Source organism: Acanthopagrus latus, chromosome 7, assembly GCF_904848185.1.
Source record: "Acanthopagrus latus isolate v.2019 chromosome 7, fAcaLat1.1, whole genome shotgun sequence".
Lineage (NCBI taxonomy): Eukaryota > Metazoa > Chordata > Actinopteri > Spariformes > Sparidae > Acanthopagrus > Acanthopagrus latus.
In genome coordinates, this window is record NC_051045.1 from 14,840,224 (window position 1) to 14,857,768 (window position 17,545).

The 17,545-nt window shown below is 41.6% G+C and overlaps 2 protein-coding genes across 10 annotated transcripts in view; one reads left to right on the plus strand and one right to left on the minus strand.

Annotated features, from left to right (window-relative positions):
• Positions 1-6,017, minus strand: part of LOC119022525 (homeobox protein Hox-C10a-like) — a 143,723-nt gene extending 137,706 nt beyond the window's left edge. For 2 of the 8 annotated variants that reach the window (XR_005075961.1, XR_005075962.1), the window contains exons 1-2: positions 5,580-6,017; positions 4,582-4,658 (exon numbers count right to left, since the gene is read on the minus strand). The gene's annotated coding sequence lies outside the window, so the exon portion shown is untranslated. Of the gene's footprint in view, positions 1-3,470; positions 3,598-4,581; positions 4,659-5,579 lie in introns of those variants that run through there. The other 6 variants (XR_005075964.1, XR_005075963.1, XR_005075968.1 and 3 more) reach the window with 5 other exon arrangements.
• calcoco1a (calcium binding and coiled-coil domain 1a) lies at positions 1,704-16,250 on the plus strand. 2 transcript variants are annotated; one of them, XM_037103484.1, is made up of 15 exons: positions 1,704-1,909; positions 3,415-3,579; positions 3,677-3,779; positions 7,496-7,698; positions 7,895-8,107; positions 8,415-8,563; positions 8,650-8,719; positions 8,836-8,991; positions 9,288-9,542; positions 9,786-9,911; positions 10,470-10,565; positions 11,432-11,519; positions 11,699-11,946; positions 12,284-12,375; positions 14,223-16,250. In XM_037103484.1, exons 2-15 carry the CDS (start codon positions 3,448-3,450, stop codon positions 14,248-14,250), a joined length of 1,959 nt encoding a protein of 652 aa, XP_036959379.1. In that variant the 5' UTR covers positions 1,704-1,909; positions 3,415-3,447; the 3' UTR covers positions 14,251-16,250. The 2 variants fall into 2 exon arrangements, with proteins under 2 accessions (XP_036959379.1, XP_036959378.1); XM_037103483.1 differs by having other exon boundaries at positions 1,705-1,909; positions 12,281-12,375.
• Positions 16,251-17,545: the final 1,295 nt, after the last annotated feature.

The following is a 17,545-nucleotide window of genomic DNA, read 5'->3' on the forward strand; positions in this document are numbered from 1 at the left end:
TTTAAAATCTCTGTTTTATTTAAAATATACAAACAGGTATTTTGGTCCAAGACAAACAAATTTAACACTTAACAATTACGTTTATAGACGTCCATCCAGCAGGGATATTTTCCTCATTCCTCATCCAAGGGTTTTGTCATCCACTTACCTGGCCATTCACATTTTGTATTGTAATAATTGCGAAATCTTATCGCACTGGACTTTATCAGGAGATGTTGGCCTTAAGCATCTTAGCTTTTTTATTTTGTCTCAAATTCTGCAGCCTAACTAAACAGTAGTGGTTTTACTTTACCTGTTTATAAAAATGACTTCACAAGGCTGTGGGACAGTCTCAGGAGGTTAAAGAGCATGCACAGTGTATTATAGATGGTTGAGGGTATAAGGTCTGCAGTAACAGCCTGAATACAAAGCATTGGGTTTCCAAGATGGAATACTGCCATCTGCTGTCTGGTGATGCAACATCACTCTGCTCTTTCATTTGAGCCCCACTGAGATGTGAAGCTCCTTTCAAAGCAATTCCCAAACCTGGCCATGTTCCAAAAAGTGGCATCACTGAGCTAAAAAGTAGGATTACCAAGTTTGAATAAAACCCAAATGCCACATTAAATCTCAAATATGGACTGATGTCCAAGTATCTGCTCCAGAGCCTGATTTTCCGAAGCAAGGTTATACAGATAACCAGTGGTGGAATGCAGCTAAGCACCATCACTCATGTTTCTTACTTGTGTACAATTGTTCACTTGAATATTTCCATTTTGTGCTACTATTCATTTATTCTGCAACATTTTGGAAGTTTATGTTGTACATTTAACTCCACTATATTTATTTTACATATTTAATTACTTGCTACTATGCAGAGCCAGATTATTAATACACAACATAAAAATCTAATAAAAGTATGATGTTTATTATAATGTATAATGCATTAAGTAATAAAAACCCAATTTTCTTTAACAACTGCAACCTTACTGAGGGTAACACATTGATGTCTTGACTTCACAAATTTTGTCATTTTTTAGACTTTTAGCACTTTTACTTTGTGTGCTTTAGTATATTAATTTAGTATGTTTTAATGCTAATAGTTTTGTTCTTTTAAGTGAGATAATAAGTTAATACATTTACTTGTATCAGAGCATTCTTATACTGCGATATTGCCACTTATTCATTTGAAAGGTCTGAGTACTTCGTCAACCACTGCAGATAATTCAGTAAATGTGCTTAAATGGAACAGTCTCATGCTGGAAAACAATTCAACTTATTGGAAACACAAGGCTCTAATGTTATATAGATTATAATCCTTAGTAGTTTTCTGTAATTAAAAATGAATAGCCTACATGAAAAAACACGTAATAACAACACTGACATCAACAAAGCAGTCGGAATGTAAACATCTGCATGCTTCCTTGCGTCCAAAAAAGAATATAAATGACATCAGCAAATGAAAAGGCTCAACGTGTGTTATCATGTCGTTGTTTATCTTAGCGCACGCACAAAGACTCTTTTCCATTGGCCAGACTCCTCAACTGCATCGAACAATAGTCTTCCGTGCTTCGACACCCGATGAGAAATGTAACAGCGCTCGATGAGAGGCATCATATTACGTCCCGTGCGACCTCCGCTTTTCTGCCTCGAGCTTGGGGATTGTAGTTTAAAGTGCCGTGTTTCGGTGACGTCTCATCGACGTGGTGAACAACAGCTCCCATAATTCCGCAGTGGAAGAGAGGCTGTCATGCTTGTGTTTTCCTTTGGTTTTTTGTTATTGTTTCGGGTTAGTGGAGCAACTGAGCCCGAGGAGGAAAGCACGACCGTATCGCTCGTGTTTTAGTTGTTTTCTCGCGGACCGTGACTCCAGTATCAGACAGAGAGACATCTCGAATAGACTGTGTGCAAAGAAGTGAGGGAAATAAAGGTAAGCGAGACACCAGAGACGGTCGAGAAATAATGTGCGCAGCTGTCTTATGTAGTTAACAAAGCCTGTTATTGTCTCGTGCGACGTGCACGCGCAGCACATTACCTAATTGGACCATGACAATTAGCGAATACAGGTTCAGATCTACCTCCGAACGCCTCGGTGACATGTTTGTCTTCCTCGGCGTGCATCGACGTGCATGGCACACAGTTTTCTGGACATGTGCTACTGTTGGGCCTCAAGCCTTGTGGAGTGTAATGTGAGCCCTCCGAGAGCTCCTGTACGTTTTCGTCGTGGATCAAGTCTTGTCTGCAAAAAATGTTCCACAGTGTTCACTAAAATGTGTCTTCTAGTATTCCTCCTGCTGCTTTACTCTAATAGAAACTCCTCGTCGCTGTATTTATGTTGGATTATGCCTGTACCCCAGGAGATAAAGTATGGCATAGTCACAGTCAATCTACACGTGCAACACACTGTATGACAGGAATAGAGCTTTACAGTTGTTTCCAGGTCTTTTTAGTTCTTTGCACTTGTTGTCATATTAAAAGACATAGTATAATGTGTGTACATGTAAACACATTATATTTTATCTCTAAGTTTTCATCTCTGTATCTTATGATTTTCGCTACAGTTACTCATCAATTAAAAAAATTAATCAACAACTATTTTGATAATCGATTAATCGTTTCTGTCATTTTTTGAAAGAAACTTGTTAAACATTTACTGGTTACAGCTCATTAAATGTGAGAATTGCTGCTGTTAGTTGTCATTTTTGACAGTAAATGAAGAGTCTTTGGCTTTTGTACTGTTGGTGGGACAAAAGAAGCAATTATGAAGACATTACTTCGAGCTCTGGGAAATTGTGTTCACAGTTGTTACAGTTTTATTTCACCGTTAATCAATATGAAAATTTATCAGAATTTGCAGCCCTACAGAATAGTCTGGACATCCAACAGATGGGCACGTAGGACCTATAGTCGTTAGAATACCCCACACAATGCAAAATGAATAAATTATACTTTCTGTAGGACACACGTGTCTTAGTGTGGTGTGGGTAACTGCAGGCAGGAATTCGACAAAATTCAAGGAGAGTGTGCATTTTCTAGTGGAATTTGAGCACCATGCATGCTGGAGGCCCCAGACAACTTGCTCTGCATGCTCACACGTGACCGTGTACAATGGCAAATGTTGACGATGACAGAAATAGCCCTGGTGACAAACATGTAATATGTCATGTTGCTCAAAGGCCACATTGACGCCAAGGTTTAGCTCTTGCGTCCTTTCCTCAAGTGTGAGCACAGTCAGGATCTCTTCTTACACTGAATAAATATTCACAGAGGGCTGCCGCTGTCTGGTTTGTTCTCCGGCGCTAACCTCTTACCTATTTCACAATTAGCTCATCTAATCATGCATGTCAGTTTCTACCTTGAACTTCTAGGAAGAAAAAAAAGAGACAACAACCTACAAATAGAAACTCAAGTTTTAACATTGTGTTTTTCCCTAAGGTGCAAAACAGCCTGCCTTTCTGTTGTGTTGCCATGGAGAAGGCTTGGCTGGTGGAGTTCAGAAACGTGGGCTGCAGTTACTTCCCTCAGAGCAGAGTCGATTGCCACTACACACTGAGCTCACAGCACAACTGGGCCAGCAATGACTGGATAGGGCTCTTCAAGGTCTTGTTAACCTGATTACTGTCACAAAAATCAAGACAATAAAGAGGGTTTGTATTCAAGTGTTTGTGTAACAGTGTGTGCACGTTTCCTTCCTCAGGTGGAATGGTCATCAGTGAAGGACTACCACACGTTTGTTTGGGCACTGGCCCCAGCTGACTATCAGGAGGGCACCGATGTCAACTGCTGCGTGCACTTCCAGGGTACTCATGCCCTTGTTTTCTAATTGTATTTTATTTCCCATAGTTAACCAGAATCTATACTAGTACAGTGCTTAGATCCACACATAAAACCTTCAGCATAAGATTGATGTTTCTGTAAATTGAATTGCTGATATACAGAGGGCTAGCAACTGGTGTACTAAATGGAGGATAATGTTAGTTATTCCCGTCTTTAAAGAGTATTTCCACGGATTCAAAAGGAAAAATATCCCATGCAGAAAATAAATATCTCTCCTAGCCTGGTCTCGAACAAAGACACAGTCTCAGTTGTGGTTTGAATGCATTTCTTTAGAATGCAGGAAGTTGAATAATGAGGATGACACAGACAGTGGCTCCGAGCCTGCTCCGACTACTACTCACTGGAGAGTACAGTGTTCACTCTGTCCCGTCTGTCAGTTGCAACTGATAAGTGTGATTCAGTGTGAGGAGCACATGTGCAGCAGGTGTGGCACTGACCCCTGATTTATCACCACTAACTTGAGCATACTGTCAATGTCATTCCTCATGGAAGAAGAGCAGGGTAAGGAAAGTCTAAAGAAACTGCTGATGGTTCCTTATCATCATCAATGTGGTGATTTAAAAAGAAGGTTGCCTGCACTGTGACCCAAGCTGCTGCTGTAAGTTACAGTACAGCTCATAAACCTTGCTGTATGTCATTCTTCCTGTCTGTTTTCCATCTGGCCCTTTTACCGTACAAGTGTTGTGAAACAGGAATTCCAAGTAAATCATTCTAAACATGAAGCTAGAGCCTGTGTGAGATAAGGGTAATATTAGGTTAGCTTACTTTATGGGCTAGAGGAAGTCACAGGCTGTGGCTGGCTGTTCTCTGGTCACAGTAGGAAGCCGGAGGCATAACATCATCTGTTCCCATCCGTTTTGTTGAGGGTGGATAAAAGGGAATCAGGAATGTGGAGAAAAGGATAAATATGGTTAAGTTGGCAAATAAAAACTTGAAGTCAGTGGACAGTTTTTCAGCTAACAGTGCAAATGGTTCAGAAAACAGTTATTTAGTAGCAGAATCAATCCTAGTACACTTAAAAACTTACTGTGAGAGACTGAACGCATGGATAGCATCAAACAGGATGTTGATGTTTGCTTTATTACTGGATGTTGGGGTTTGATTTTATCTAATTACGTTTCATCTCTGCGGTTTCAATAGGATACAGTAGCTCTGCAAAGTGTATAGCTTAGCACAAACACTGAAAGCAACCGCAGGACTGCTTAATTCACAGGCAACATCAGAATCAAAAATACATGGCTCGTTACAGCAGTTCCTTCTATAATAAAAATATCACAGTAAAGAGAGATTTCAATAAAATATTAATAGAAGAGAATAAGGAGTAAGATTAAGTAAAATACATGTAAAATATACTGTAACAGTTTGCATTGAACTAGGTACATAATTAAATATAATTGCTATTGTTAACTGTGGTTGGCAATGTATTTAACAAGTGAAAAAATGCAGCAGATTGGGAAATGTTTTAGAAGTCTGTGTGCTGGGCCTTACTGGAGCTAACATTAGCATAAACACATCAAGCTAGCTAATCATTGACCAAAACAGCAGGCCCTGTAAGGTCATTTTCTCACTGTGAATTAAACATTTTGAACTCTGAACAAGATCCAGTTCAATGTTTGATGTACTGGTGGTTAGCTTACTAATTAAACACAAGTGCTGTATACGAATGAGTCAACTGTTTAGCCATCGACAGTTGGGAGTTTGTAGTTCATGCTAACGCACGCCATATTAACACGTAACGTTAACATGCTGCACCTGACGCTCACCTGAACAACCGGAGATGAAACTCGATATTGTCCTCCAACCCCACAGTCAAACAGCAAACAAGGCTATCTCACGACATGTGAACATTTGTTTTAGCACAACGGGTGCTCATTATGCAGCTATTGTGCTTGACTTTAGAGGGCATCTTCCAAAGAACATGTGAAAAGTTAGCTAGCTTGACACAGGCCCGTGTACTTCCGTCATTCTGTTCTCAGGATTCACTTTAACTGAAACGGGAAGCTACTCGCAGCAAGCTGGACTTCTAGACGATACGTTAAGGAGGAAAGAGTACATTGCAGGTCGATTAAAGTTAACATAACCTGGTTAATAATGATATGATTACCAGTGGCTAATTCCTGTTTACGTGTCTGCAATCACTGTTAAGTCAAAAATGGCGCCCGACGCCATGTTTTTCTTGCTCACCTGCTCATCTGAATGAGTGCTGCCCCTGGTGGTCGGCAGGTGAATTATTGCAAATAAATCAATATTAGAAAGGTACAAATAGTGAAATGTCTATGTGTAAATATTATATGTTGTGCATTCCAGTTATACTGTACATAACCAGTAAAATTCAGTTAATCAGTGTTGAATAGATTATGGATGCGCAATGAATGTCTCCAAAAACCCATGACTTAAACATTGTAGAGCTGGTCCTGTAGCTCACAAAGCTGACAAGCTACTCTTTCACATAACTACAGTTGTCTATATGAGCAGCTTCATTGTTGGTTTCAACTTTTTAGTACCTTTACCTGCCAAGCTGGTAGCCATGTGGGTGTGGGTGACGTGTGTTGAGTGAGACAGTTCAGTTCACTAGAACAAAAAATAGATAGCGTTTTACATCAGTTGTGACAAAATTTGACTTTCTTGACTTGAAACATTTTCTTTTCAATTGACAAACATCATCAATTCAACATCAGTTCAAGCAGGATCAGAAAAGAATGTGTCTCTCTTCATTCACCACCATAAAAAGTTTTGCTGAAACAAGGTCCCAAAGGGTCCAGCTGAAGGGCATGACTTTGGCTCTTTATATCACCAGAGTAACCGCTAATTGCTGCTAATTGTGGCTGTCATTAGCTAGTATGCTTAGTTAACCGTGCAGCTAGCGCTCGTATTAGCTGATACTCCCCAGACTGGGATTTCAGAGCACCGAGGGAGTGTTGGTGTTGTTTAAGGTGCAGAGTGGCTAGAGGTTAGCTGTCAACATGCCGACACCAATAGATATCTCTTGAACACAGTACGTTTTTAACATTATTATTTCTTCACATTTTGTTGATCATATTAGTTCAGTAAAATTCTCGCATATTGTATCTTGAATGACTATTTTTCCATGTATGTGACATTCTAGTCTGTAAATAGAATTAATATTATGAAGCCATTTGCAAATTCTGGTACAGTTGGTGTCTGTTTATACTTATAAGATGGCTTAAAATGTAAAACAAAAAAACACAAAGACAAAGAAAAAGAAGAACAATGACATCAATCTGCTGCACCTGGGTAGAGTGGTGTAGAATAGTGAACCAAACATGTTGTAGCAGGCTTTTTTTTTTTTTTTTTTTTTTTTTTTTTTTTACAATTTCAGAGGAAGGCAACACATTACAGTTTGCAGTATATGTTCCACGAGGGTTCAGATACTTTGTTACCCTCAGCTGCACATACACTACATGTTATGAATGGTTTTTTTTTAATGCAAAAATGGGAAATTATCAGTTATCTGTATTAGCCAGGATAAGCATATCAGAATCGGCTGTATTATCACAAGTTCTGATGATCTTTAAAGGCTCTTCCAAAATAAGAGACAGTTAAATAGCTTCAAGTGTCCATAGATCCAACCTTCAGTGCTGTACAGCAGAATAGGAAGCCAACTGTTTCATTGCAAATCAATTTTGACATGATTCTTTTTTTTTCTGCCACTTTTTAGCTTCCTACCTACCCAAGCCCAGCTCCCAAGAGTATGAGTTTGTATATATTGATGCGAAGGGGGAAGTTTGCTCCCGTAGCTCCAAATTCACTTTCTGCGCTCCAAAGCCACTTGAGGATTTGGTGACCCTGGAGGAGGCGTCCCAAGGAGAGGGAGAAGGCACAGACATGTTGCTGGTGGTGCCCAGGGCTGAGCTGCTGCAGGTGAGCATAACAACCACAGAATATATGGACTAGATAAGGCAGTGAAGTAGAGTGTATTTTCAGTTAGGCAAAATCAATGAGTGCTGGCGAAACAATATGCTGGGGAATCAATACTGTCGTTTACTGCCGTCACACAAAAAAGCGAGCGCAATTATGATTCCTCATCCGCTGCCTCCTTCCTTTTGTCTCTTGTCAGAGTCGGCTGGAGGAATGCCTGCGAGAGCGCGCTGAGCTGCTGCAGGTGCAGGAGGCAGCAAACAGGCAGAGGGTGAAAGAGAAGGTGGAGTACAGGAGGGCAAGGGAGGCCTGTGACAGACGATGCAGAGAGCTAGAAAGCGACATTGCCGGGCTGCAGGAGGAGCTGAAGCAGAGTCAAGAGAAAATGGAGGAGATGGAAAGGAAGCAGAAGGTGGCGTATAGAGCTAGGCAAATGACGGGGTCAGGGTCATTTGATTAGGACCAATTTGCCTGTTACCATTTCCATAGTTTTCTCTGTATCTGAGCTCTTATTGTCTGAGGAATACTCTCTGATTAAACAATATCCTGTCTTTGTCACTATAAAATTCAAAATAGTAAATCAATTAAATGTCTGGGTGGTGATATAAAAATGTTAAATGTAAAAAATGTTAATATGTGGAGCCTGGTCTATGACATGATAAATGAATTCCTTATTATTAATTTTTTTGTGAAAATTAAAAATGCCTCTGGTCTGTTAGGAGGTGCAGGCTTTAGGAGAATCACTAGCCCAGGAGAAAAGCACTTTATTGGATGCGAGGGAGGAGAGCGAAGCGCGAATCAAAGAGCTGGAGGAGGATATCAAAATCCTGACACAGAGAACTGTCGAAAGAGAGACAGAGTTGGAAAGGTATGACATTTTCTTTCTCCTTCTTTTAGTTTGATGTGGGTGTAATGAATACTCATCATTGCCAGTGACTGAATCTCTGTATGCAGGATGAAGGAAAGAGCAAAGAGGGCTGGAGCTCAGAGGAAAGAAGAGGAGAGTGAAAGAAAGAGCATACAGGTAATTATAAATCAGAGCATGCTGTTTATCTTAATGAAAGACAGTGTCTTCATTGTTCTTTTCTCCTACATCTCCGTCACTCTGCCCATCTGGGTCATTTATTTTCTGTCTTTTAGAGCAAGCTGGAACAGTCAGAGGGTGAACTCCGAAGTCTGTCTAAGGAGTTCCAGGGCCTGAGGAACTCACTGGCCCAGAGAGACACAAGTGTCCTGCAGCTCCAGAGCACCATCACTACCCTCACCCAGAAACTCACCACTGCCCACAGGAAAGAGGTCAGACATTTCTTTGGAAGTCAGATGGGACAGGTTGAAAGGACGCTTCAGAATAGTACAGTATAGCAATTGATATTTCAAGCTGTACTAGACAATTTTGCTCTCAATTTTCTTAAGTGAATCGTGTATTAAAGTGGAGTATTTGCACCTGATTCAAAAATATATGTGCTCTCAGTTATTGAGTGGGGGTGCTGTTTTCTTTGATACCATTACTTTGTTATTTAGTTGATATATGGATGTATTTCCTCATAAACGTGCTTAGCTTTTACCACGTTTTCTTGTTGACCTATGGCCAGGCGGAGAGCGAGGCAACGCTGAAGGAGATGCGGAGCCTGCGAGAGCGTCTGAACGCGAGTGAGCGTGCTGCAGAGGGCTTGAAAAGTGATCTGAGTGCCACGATAGCGCAGAGGGATCATGGACAGGCCGAACTGCACCAGGCTCGTCTGCAGGCAGCCCAGTTGACTCTTCAGCTTGCAGATTCCAGTCTGGCCCTGAGGGAAGGAAGAGCTCGCTGGACTCAGGAGAGGCAGAGTCTGCAGCGCGCTGCCGAGGTAATGTGTTGCTGCAGAATAGAGAACCTGGAGCAGAGAATTCAGAACATTTGTTTCGTCATAGAGTTTAAGTTTTTAATATAACTTTCAATATGTCTGATTAATGTTTGTGTTACGTTATTAGATGTCATATTGGTTCTGATGGCACAGCTTCTGATGGCTTCAAGATGTAATGACCTCTACTGCCTGAGATAAATATGTCATATACTGAGTAAATGTGTGTTGTGTGTCTTATGCTAACAGAAGGACCATGAGCGTCTGGAGAAACTCAGCACAGAGATGCAGAGGATGGAGGACAGGCTGCAGGAGGAGAGGATGGAAAGAGTGAAGCTGGAGGTTGAGCTTGGGAGAGAAAAGGATTGCAACCGGGTGAGAAACCATTGTTCCTTGGTAATATGTGTCACTGTGTTTTCAGAAATTAAAACCACAGATATATAAGGTAACAATGCACGACATTTGAATTAACTTCTACTTACTAGTAGTACTGACCCTCTTTTCAAGTCAAACGGATAGTTTGATGTCATTCTTGACAAGAGCTGGATGAGAAGCTCAGTACCACTCTCATGTGGTCCAAAGCTCATTAATAAACAAGTTGTATCTTGTTCATTTAAATCGAACACAAACAGGGAGTAATAAGAACATGTTGTGGTTTTACAGGGATTTGTTTGTCTGGCAAAGTAATTTCCTGGAGGCTTGTCATCCCCATGCCTTCTTCCAGTCATTATACTCAGCTAAGCCAATTGCCTGCTGGCTCTGACTTAACATGCAGAGATGAAAGTAGTATTGATATTCTTGTGTTTGTCTCTGCAAGAAGGCGAATAAATGCATTTTCCAAAAATGTCAGATTTTGTCTGCTTACTATTCTGTCATTCTGAAGTCACACTATCTCTTAGATGGTATTGACATGCTGTTATGTCCGGTCTGCAGGTTCAGCTGTGTGAAACGCGCAGGGAGCTCCAGGAGCTGAAGGCCAGCCTGAGGGTCGCCCAGAAGGAGAAGGAGCAGCTGCTTGCAGAGAAACAGGTCAGAACACACACTTAGGGGAAAACCTGAATTTGTGCTGACAGAACGTTTGTCCGAACGAGGTCAAACTCGAATGATTATTGGTATTTTCATGTGTAAACACTGTGCGTGTATGGTGTCCAGGGTCCTGACTTTGTGCTTTTCATTATCAGCTGATAAGGTTTAATGGTGAATAAATGGCTTGTATGGATTAACAAATAAATCCTAACTGTTTTATCCTAATCAGCTCACAACTCCAGTGCTTCACTCATTATCAGCTTTAATGTTTAGTTACGATTTGTACCTCAAGCTCGAGTGCACCTGGGAATAATGATTGTATTTACAACAGCTCTGTAATAATTATATATTTATATTCGAAAGCTTACGGATGTATCACATACACGAGTGCGCTGGGATCGTGAATGTCCCAGGTGTTGGGAATCTTCAGTCTGTTGTTGTCTTCTTAGTTGTTATTGTGCAATATAAATTGTTTATAGTGCAATATAAATCAGTGGATTTCAGGGCAGTCAGTGCTGCTGCTGTTAAAGTGCCTGCAGAGTTTTTGTTGGCTAACCACCATCACATTTGCCCGCTACTGGCAGAGTAGATGGTCAATGTTTTTAAAATCAGTGTCCAGCTTAATCTTAACATCTGCCGTATGGGAGCATAGCAGCCAGTCTGTGGTGCGTTGTAAATCAACCAACTGTTTAAGTGCCTATTGAACAGGATAATAATATTTATATAACAGCAAATGTTGTGTTTGTGTGTTTACTGTGTAACCACTTTATATGGCTTTGGCGTGAAAAAGTCAGACATGAGGGTGACGGCTGTGGTTGATGAAAGTCCTGCCCTGGTGTGTGATATGATGGCTGTATTTTCCACTACAGGAGTTGATGGAGTACATCTGTCAGCTGGAGCAGAAGATGGGAACAGTGGCCAGTGCCAAGTGGAGCGCTGCCCCGATTGCCTCCACAGGTGAATGGAGCCACACATTAATCTACTGTACGCCCTGCAGATGTGAACAATAAAAGTGTTAACTATCATTCAACAGCCACAGTAAATATTGTTCACAATGGCCTGTGCTGAGGGCGACAGGAGCCGTGCTCTGAGGAGAGGTGACTACTTTTTTCTTTGCCAATGTTTCTATCCGGCAGGGCGGCCTGGCAGTGCATTATCTGACTCCGAGGACGAGAACCCAGAGGCTCTGCAGCCCCTCCGTCCACCAAGACCTCTGGGACACTACAGCCTGTGTGAGCAGGGCGAGCCTGACTCCCTGCTTCTCGCCACCCCTCCTTCCTCCCCCAGGGAGGCAGAGAGGAGCGCCGTGGTCATCAACCAGCCAGCCCCGCTCTCCTCACCACACCAGGCCGGATCCGACACTCTGGCACACAGCTCGGATTCGGTGAGACGTGCTATCTGAGCCATTCATTGTCACCATTGTGTAATTATATGTGATACTGAAAATGAGCTATGTCTTCATGCTGATAGCCATGCACACCAGTTTAACATGGGCAGTGGATCGTTTGATATAGACATTATCTCCGAGAAGCAATTAGGCCCCTAGTCTGCAAGTTATTAGACTGTAATAGCTCTTGGACAGACGTGTTAAGTGTGTGTGTGTGTGTGTGTGTGTGTGTGTGTGTGTGTGTGTGTGTGTGTGTGTGTGTGTGTGTGTGTGTGTGTGTGTGTGTGCGTGCGTGTGTGTGTGTGTGTGTGTGTTGCTCTCTGGTTTGAAGGAGGAGGAGGAATCTAATCCGCTTCCATGTGCAAGGCACAGCTCTGGAGAGGAAACAGCACTTCTGCTTCCTGAGCACACGGACACTGTTCTCAGGTACAACTTCCCATCCGAAAAACACGTAGTCTAACATGAATTTACGCACACACACATACACACACCCAGTACTCTCAAATAACACAGGAGTAATACTTCATAAATTATCATACATTGAAAATGTAAAAATATATGCTTTACATATGTGCAATAACATTTTCTATGATGTAAATGCAAACGTTTAATTTTGAGGAGAAGTTTGTTTCACCAGTTATAGAAAATAATTAAGTATCTTTGCTTTACTTAAGTACAGTTGTAAAGTACTTCTACTTTTCTCAAATATTTCCATTTGAAGGCTGTAAATACAATGAATGTTGAAGACAGAACCAGTGGTTATCCACCATGTTGGCCTCTGATCACAAGTGTGTCTCTTATCATGCTCATCTATGAGTTGGTAGCCTTTCCACCAGAGGAGGATTTCACCTCTAAACATCTCATAGTCTCTTCTAAATAACTGCTCAAAGAATAAAAAAAGAGTCCAATATTTTAAAAACAGCAAGGGTCAAAGCAAAGTCCAATTCTGAATACATCTTATTTACCCCATTATTCATCTCACGACCCCTTAGATTCATCTTGAGACCCTTTAGAGGTGGCTTGACCCTTAGGTTGAGAGCCACTGTGCTAAACCAACTTCACATAAAGTTTTGAAAAGAAACTCCACCCCAACCAGTTATAATAACAATCTAATCATATAATCTGTATTATATTCTGTCGCACAAGAACTTGAACTTTTTAAAAATATTTATATATAAGTATACATTCCTGATGATACTTCTGTACTCATATATATGTATGATGTTGAATGCAGGATATGTACTTGTAATAGAGTATTTTCATGTTCTTGTAGTGGTATTTTTTAGTACATCTTCATTGTTGTTTTTGCTACATTAGCACATTTTGGTATTTAATGCTACAAATGATAAATACTTGATTTACTACTGCTGTTCAAGCCTCTAATAGTAGAAAATAATTTGACACATGGACAAACTACTTGTCATCCCTTAAGATATATTGTAAGATCAAGTAAAGCATGTATTGTCCCTAATGAAGGACAAGGCAGGTGACAATCAGACAGTCACAGCAAGATGAAGCACAGCTGAATATTTAATGCACGAAAATGGAGCTTTGCATTACTGACTGCATATTAGAAGGAACATTTCTTTGAGGCCAAACAAGCCAACAAATTTCTTCCTGTCACACCGGCTGCTTTTAAACTCCAGCAATGCGTCATATTTTACGAGCTCATGCCTTGATTTGTGTGTCCAACCAAACCCTGCAAAGTAATTTGTGAACACAGCAGCAAGAGAAAATGCGGTGGAGTAAAAAGTATCATATTTCTCCCTTAAATGTAGCAACATTTCCAGGAATGGACGGAGGAAGTACTTGTACTCAAATATGGTACCTGAGTAACCCCTACTTAGTTACATTCCACCCTCTGGTGTCCCACCGAAATGGTTTCACACTATGAATCCAGAGTTTGCTAATGCACACAGACACAAGCGACCAATTATTTATGGTGACAGGGCGAGTATGGCTAGGAAGATGGAAGTTTTGAATATGTGGTCGTAAAAGAAGTTGAGCCAGGGTGAGGCGGGGGGAGACCGCGCTTGGGCGTGGGAGGGGCGATGATGGGAGGACAAGGGGACAGATAAGTTGACAGCAAGCTGTAGCGATGATTTACCTGAGGGGTGTACCGCAGTCACGGGCCAATTTTCAGCATCATTAAAGCCCTCTCTCTCCCACTCAGTCACTCCTTCAGCCTAACCTCCTCTTTCAGCCAGAATGTGTGTTTCTTTCACTTTTTTCCCGCACACGCACAAACACTCTGCTTTGTGTCCTCCCTCCAGTGATCTGGCTGACACCTCGCTATGGTAACCGATGGACATCCAGTTGTGGCGAGCGATCAAAAAGGAGAGGAGAAGAGGGGGGGGGGACTTTTCTCGGAGTTAATGCCGTTTCTTCCACTAACAAGCACATATACAGCTCACACACTACACAGACAAAATGTTAATATGCAATTTACATCGTATCTGCCGTGATCCTTGGTTTTTTCCCTCCTAGACTGTTGTGTTATTTCCCTAGCTGTTTTCTTTTTTGTTGTTGTTGTTGTTGTTGTTGTTAGGAATGACATAATGCTTGTGGTGGCAGGTCAACACCGTGTCTATGAGTGACATAAGACTGTTGCACAGTTTTAGGCATGGGCGTCTGAGAGTAGCAGAATGATTTCTGTCGAATCACAGTGATGTCGAGAGCTTTACGACGGATGTTATGTCGTTTTTATGACATTTGTGATTAGGAGTCATGACAGGCACCGTAATTATGATGTTTTGTGCAGGCCCGGCTCCGCTGGAAATCATGGCAAAACTCTCGCCCCGGCATTAAATTCTCCACAGCAGCTTTTTCGAAACACTATTCATGACATGGCATAAAGTAATGATACAGCGTCACGCTAGAAATTATATTGCAGCAATGTAGGTCTATGACATCATATTTCTCCTCCATTTACTCAGAGCTAAGGTTTGATATGCACTTTCTTGTTCGCATTAGCAGTGGATTGGTGTCACGCAGATGCAGTTGAAGAGATTTAGTGACACTTTAAGGCGGACGAGCGTTCGGAATAGAAAGCTTATTGAGCAGATTGTGTTTAAAGTCTATTAAGATAGGTGCCAGATGCAACTTTCTACTTCAGTAACTTCATATCATCATTATTATGAAATTAATGCTCATAAGCTTTTCACTGTAGATCAGCTGCAGTTTTTACTCGCTAGAATTTACGTTTCATGGTTATTAAAATGAGACGCTAATTTACTAGCTCGCGATTTGAATATTCACTGTTGCTCTTTGTTACAGTTTGTATTGTACAGACATTTTATCTCACACCCGTGCAGTTCTAAATTTGTGCCTAAAATAATGAAAAAAGAGAGTCAAAGAAAATCATCTTTATAGATCCTGACATCATGACATGGTGTTGGTATTTTCCCCTTAGCCCTATGGCAATATACTGCCTAGTAAAAAATTGCTGCCTACCTTTTAATCAATACTGTATGCATTTTTCATGATTTTTCTATTTATAATTAACTTGAGTTATGCTGCAATGAAACTATATTCAGGTTTAGTTTGAACTAGGCGTTTTCTCACACAACTCTTTGTGCAATGTGTGGCAAAGTTTTTTCCATGCTTGGCTTCAGAGGATTTGCTAGGACACTTTGACGCTTGATTTTATCTGCTGTATTTGCACCCTATTTTTACTAGAGAAGAGTTTTTAGACGAAAAAGTTGATATATGGATACTTAACGATGTGTGTCCTTTCACCGTTATCCTAATCATTACCAGTGTGTGTTGTGTTTACTCATATTTTATCTACACTTTGTGTTTTTATCATCTGTTTCCAAATGCTTGCTTTGATATCAGCAAGATATTGGTGCTAATGAACGGGAATGATACCAGTGTGTGAAGGAAAGTAATGAATCATGTGAAAGGAGTAAATGTCTGTCCAACCTCTCATTTATCTTGTGTCACTGGGTATTCTGGTTTTGCAGCACGTGTACCTTATATAGAAGTAGGGATGTTTTGAGGAGCCTGGTATTTTTTCCCCAGAAGGTAGCACACTACATGTACCCTCCATAGTCCTTGTTTGTGGTTGTAATCTGCCTTTATGTCTTAGGGAAGTTATTTTTTTGTTGTCCCACTGAGAGCTCCGGTGCGAGTACTCCTCGTCAGGACGCCGTCTCCCATTGCAATAAAGCTCCAGTGGTTATGGTTTGTTTTGAAGTTTTGTGTGTGAAGGTTATGTACACCACCATGTATTTTCTTATCAGTCATGTAACAGGGTTTGGGTGGGGTTCTGCCTAATAAAAAGGTTTATGTATCCATTATTGGGCCTAATGTGTCTTTTTCTGGCCAAAGATCATAGTAATATTTTGATCCTCACATGACATTTCACTGGTAATTAACTATGCCATTTCTTTTCACACAGCTATATAACCTATATTCCCTTTTGGCTCGTTGCCTGTTTCAGATCTCATTCTGGATTTTCTCCCCGCTCACCTTTGGCTCTCCCTGCACTCTCCCCTCAGGCCTCACCTCCTCATCATCTTCATCCTCGTGCCTCCCCACTCCTCCAGCAATCTTCCTTCTTTTAAGCTCCCCACTACCACACTCCCTCCATCTTGAAGTCTGGGGTGACGATAGCTAATTATAAAATCAATGATGCCGGGCTGCCTAGTTTACAGCCCCCTCTAAAACCTTAACTGGGAAATCACTGTGGGATTGATGACTCCCTCACTCTTTATCTCTTTTAATTAGAAATGTAAAAGATATGAAGACCCAGAGGCCAGAACACATCTCCTAGTTTTTATGACCCCGGCGCCTGCCTTCCCCGGCCCTCGCTCCCCTTCCCCAAATCACCCCTTCCTCTACCTGGCCTTGTTTATTTCCTCTGCCTCCCTGCCGGCGCTCCCTCCATTCTTACTTATTCTTGTCACAGGTACCTTTACCCGTTTCTCCATCCCTTTCTCCATTACCCTTTCTTTAAAGATCGCCTGCCTCTCTGCTGCTCGCACGGGGGGAAGGTGTTAAATTTATGGTCTTTGCACTTTGAAACGTTTCTCACCTTCCCCTCACCTCGCCTTGTTCCCATCCATCGATTCCCCAAACCCTCCGCGGATTCACCGCATATGTAACAAATGACGAACATGTCCTTCTTTTTTTTTGGCTGTTCTAAACCAAGGAAGAAAACACAGTGTAAATGGTGTTCCACGTTATGACCCGGCATCTGGCATGCGGCATATGCACCTCTCTGTCTTGTATATAGCTTTAGGTGCACGTAGAAAGACCCTGCAGCTTTTTTATTGAATGCACCTCCACTCTCTGCCTTTATCACACCCCGAGCCCAAGCCCTTCCTCCCTAACTGCTGCCAGGAGCATTTGGGTTCACTGAGCTTTATCCTCCTGATTGCTCTCCGAGGAGCCAGCCTCTCCTGCTCCATTATCTCTCCTGTGTGTTGACTAAGGTACTGCTGCAGTTTGCTGATGTTCAGAGCAAACTCTGCAGATGTACAGCAGTCTCTCTCTCCCTCTCTCTCTCTTTCTCTCTCTCTCTCTCTCTCTCTCTCTCTCTCTCTCCCCATGGGTTTAAATATTCAAATGAATTTCGTCGCCGCACTCATGG

Excerpts from the sequence above, each read along its gene's own strand:
- calcoco1a (XM_037103483.1), top strand. The coding sequence starts at position 3,448 with ATGGAGAAGGCTTGGCTGGTGGAGTTCAGAAACGTGGGCTGCAGTTAC. Across the intron at positions 8,564-8,649 it reads AGAGAGACAGAGTTGGAAAG|GATGAAGGAAAGAGCAAAGA; the intron begins GTATGACATTTT and ends CTCTGTATGCAG. Across the intron at positions 8,992-9,287 it reads CCACTGCCCACAGGAAAGAG|GCGGAGAGCGAGGCAACGCT; the intron begins GTCAGACATTTC and ends ACCTATGGCCAG.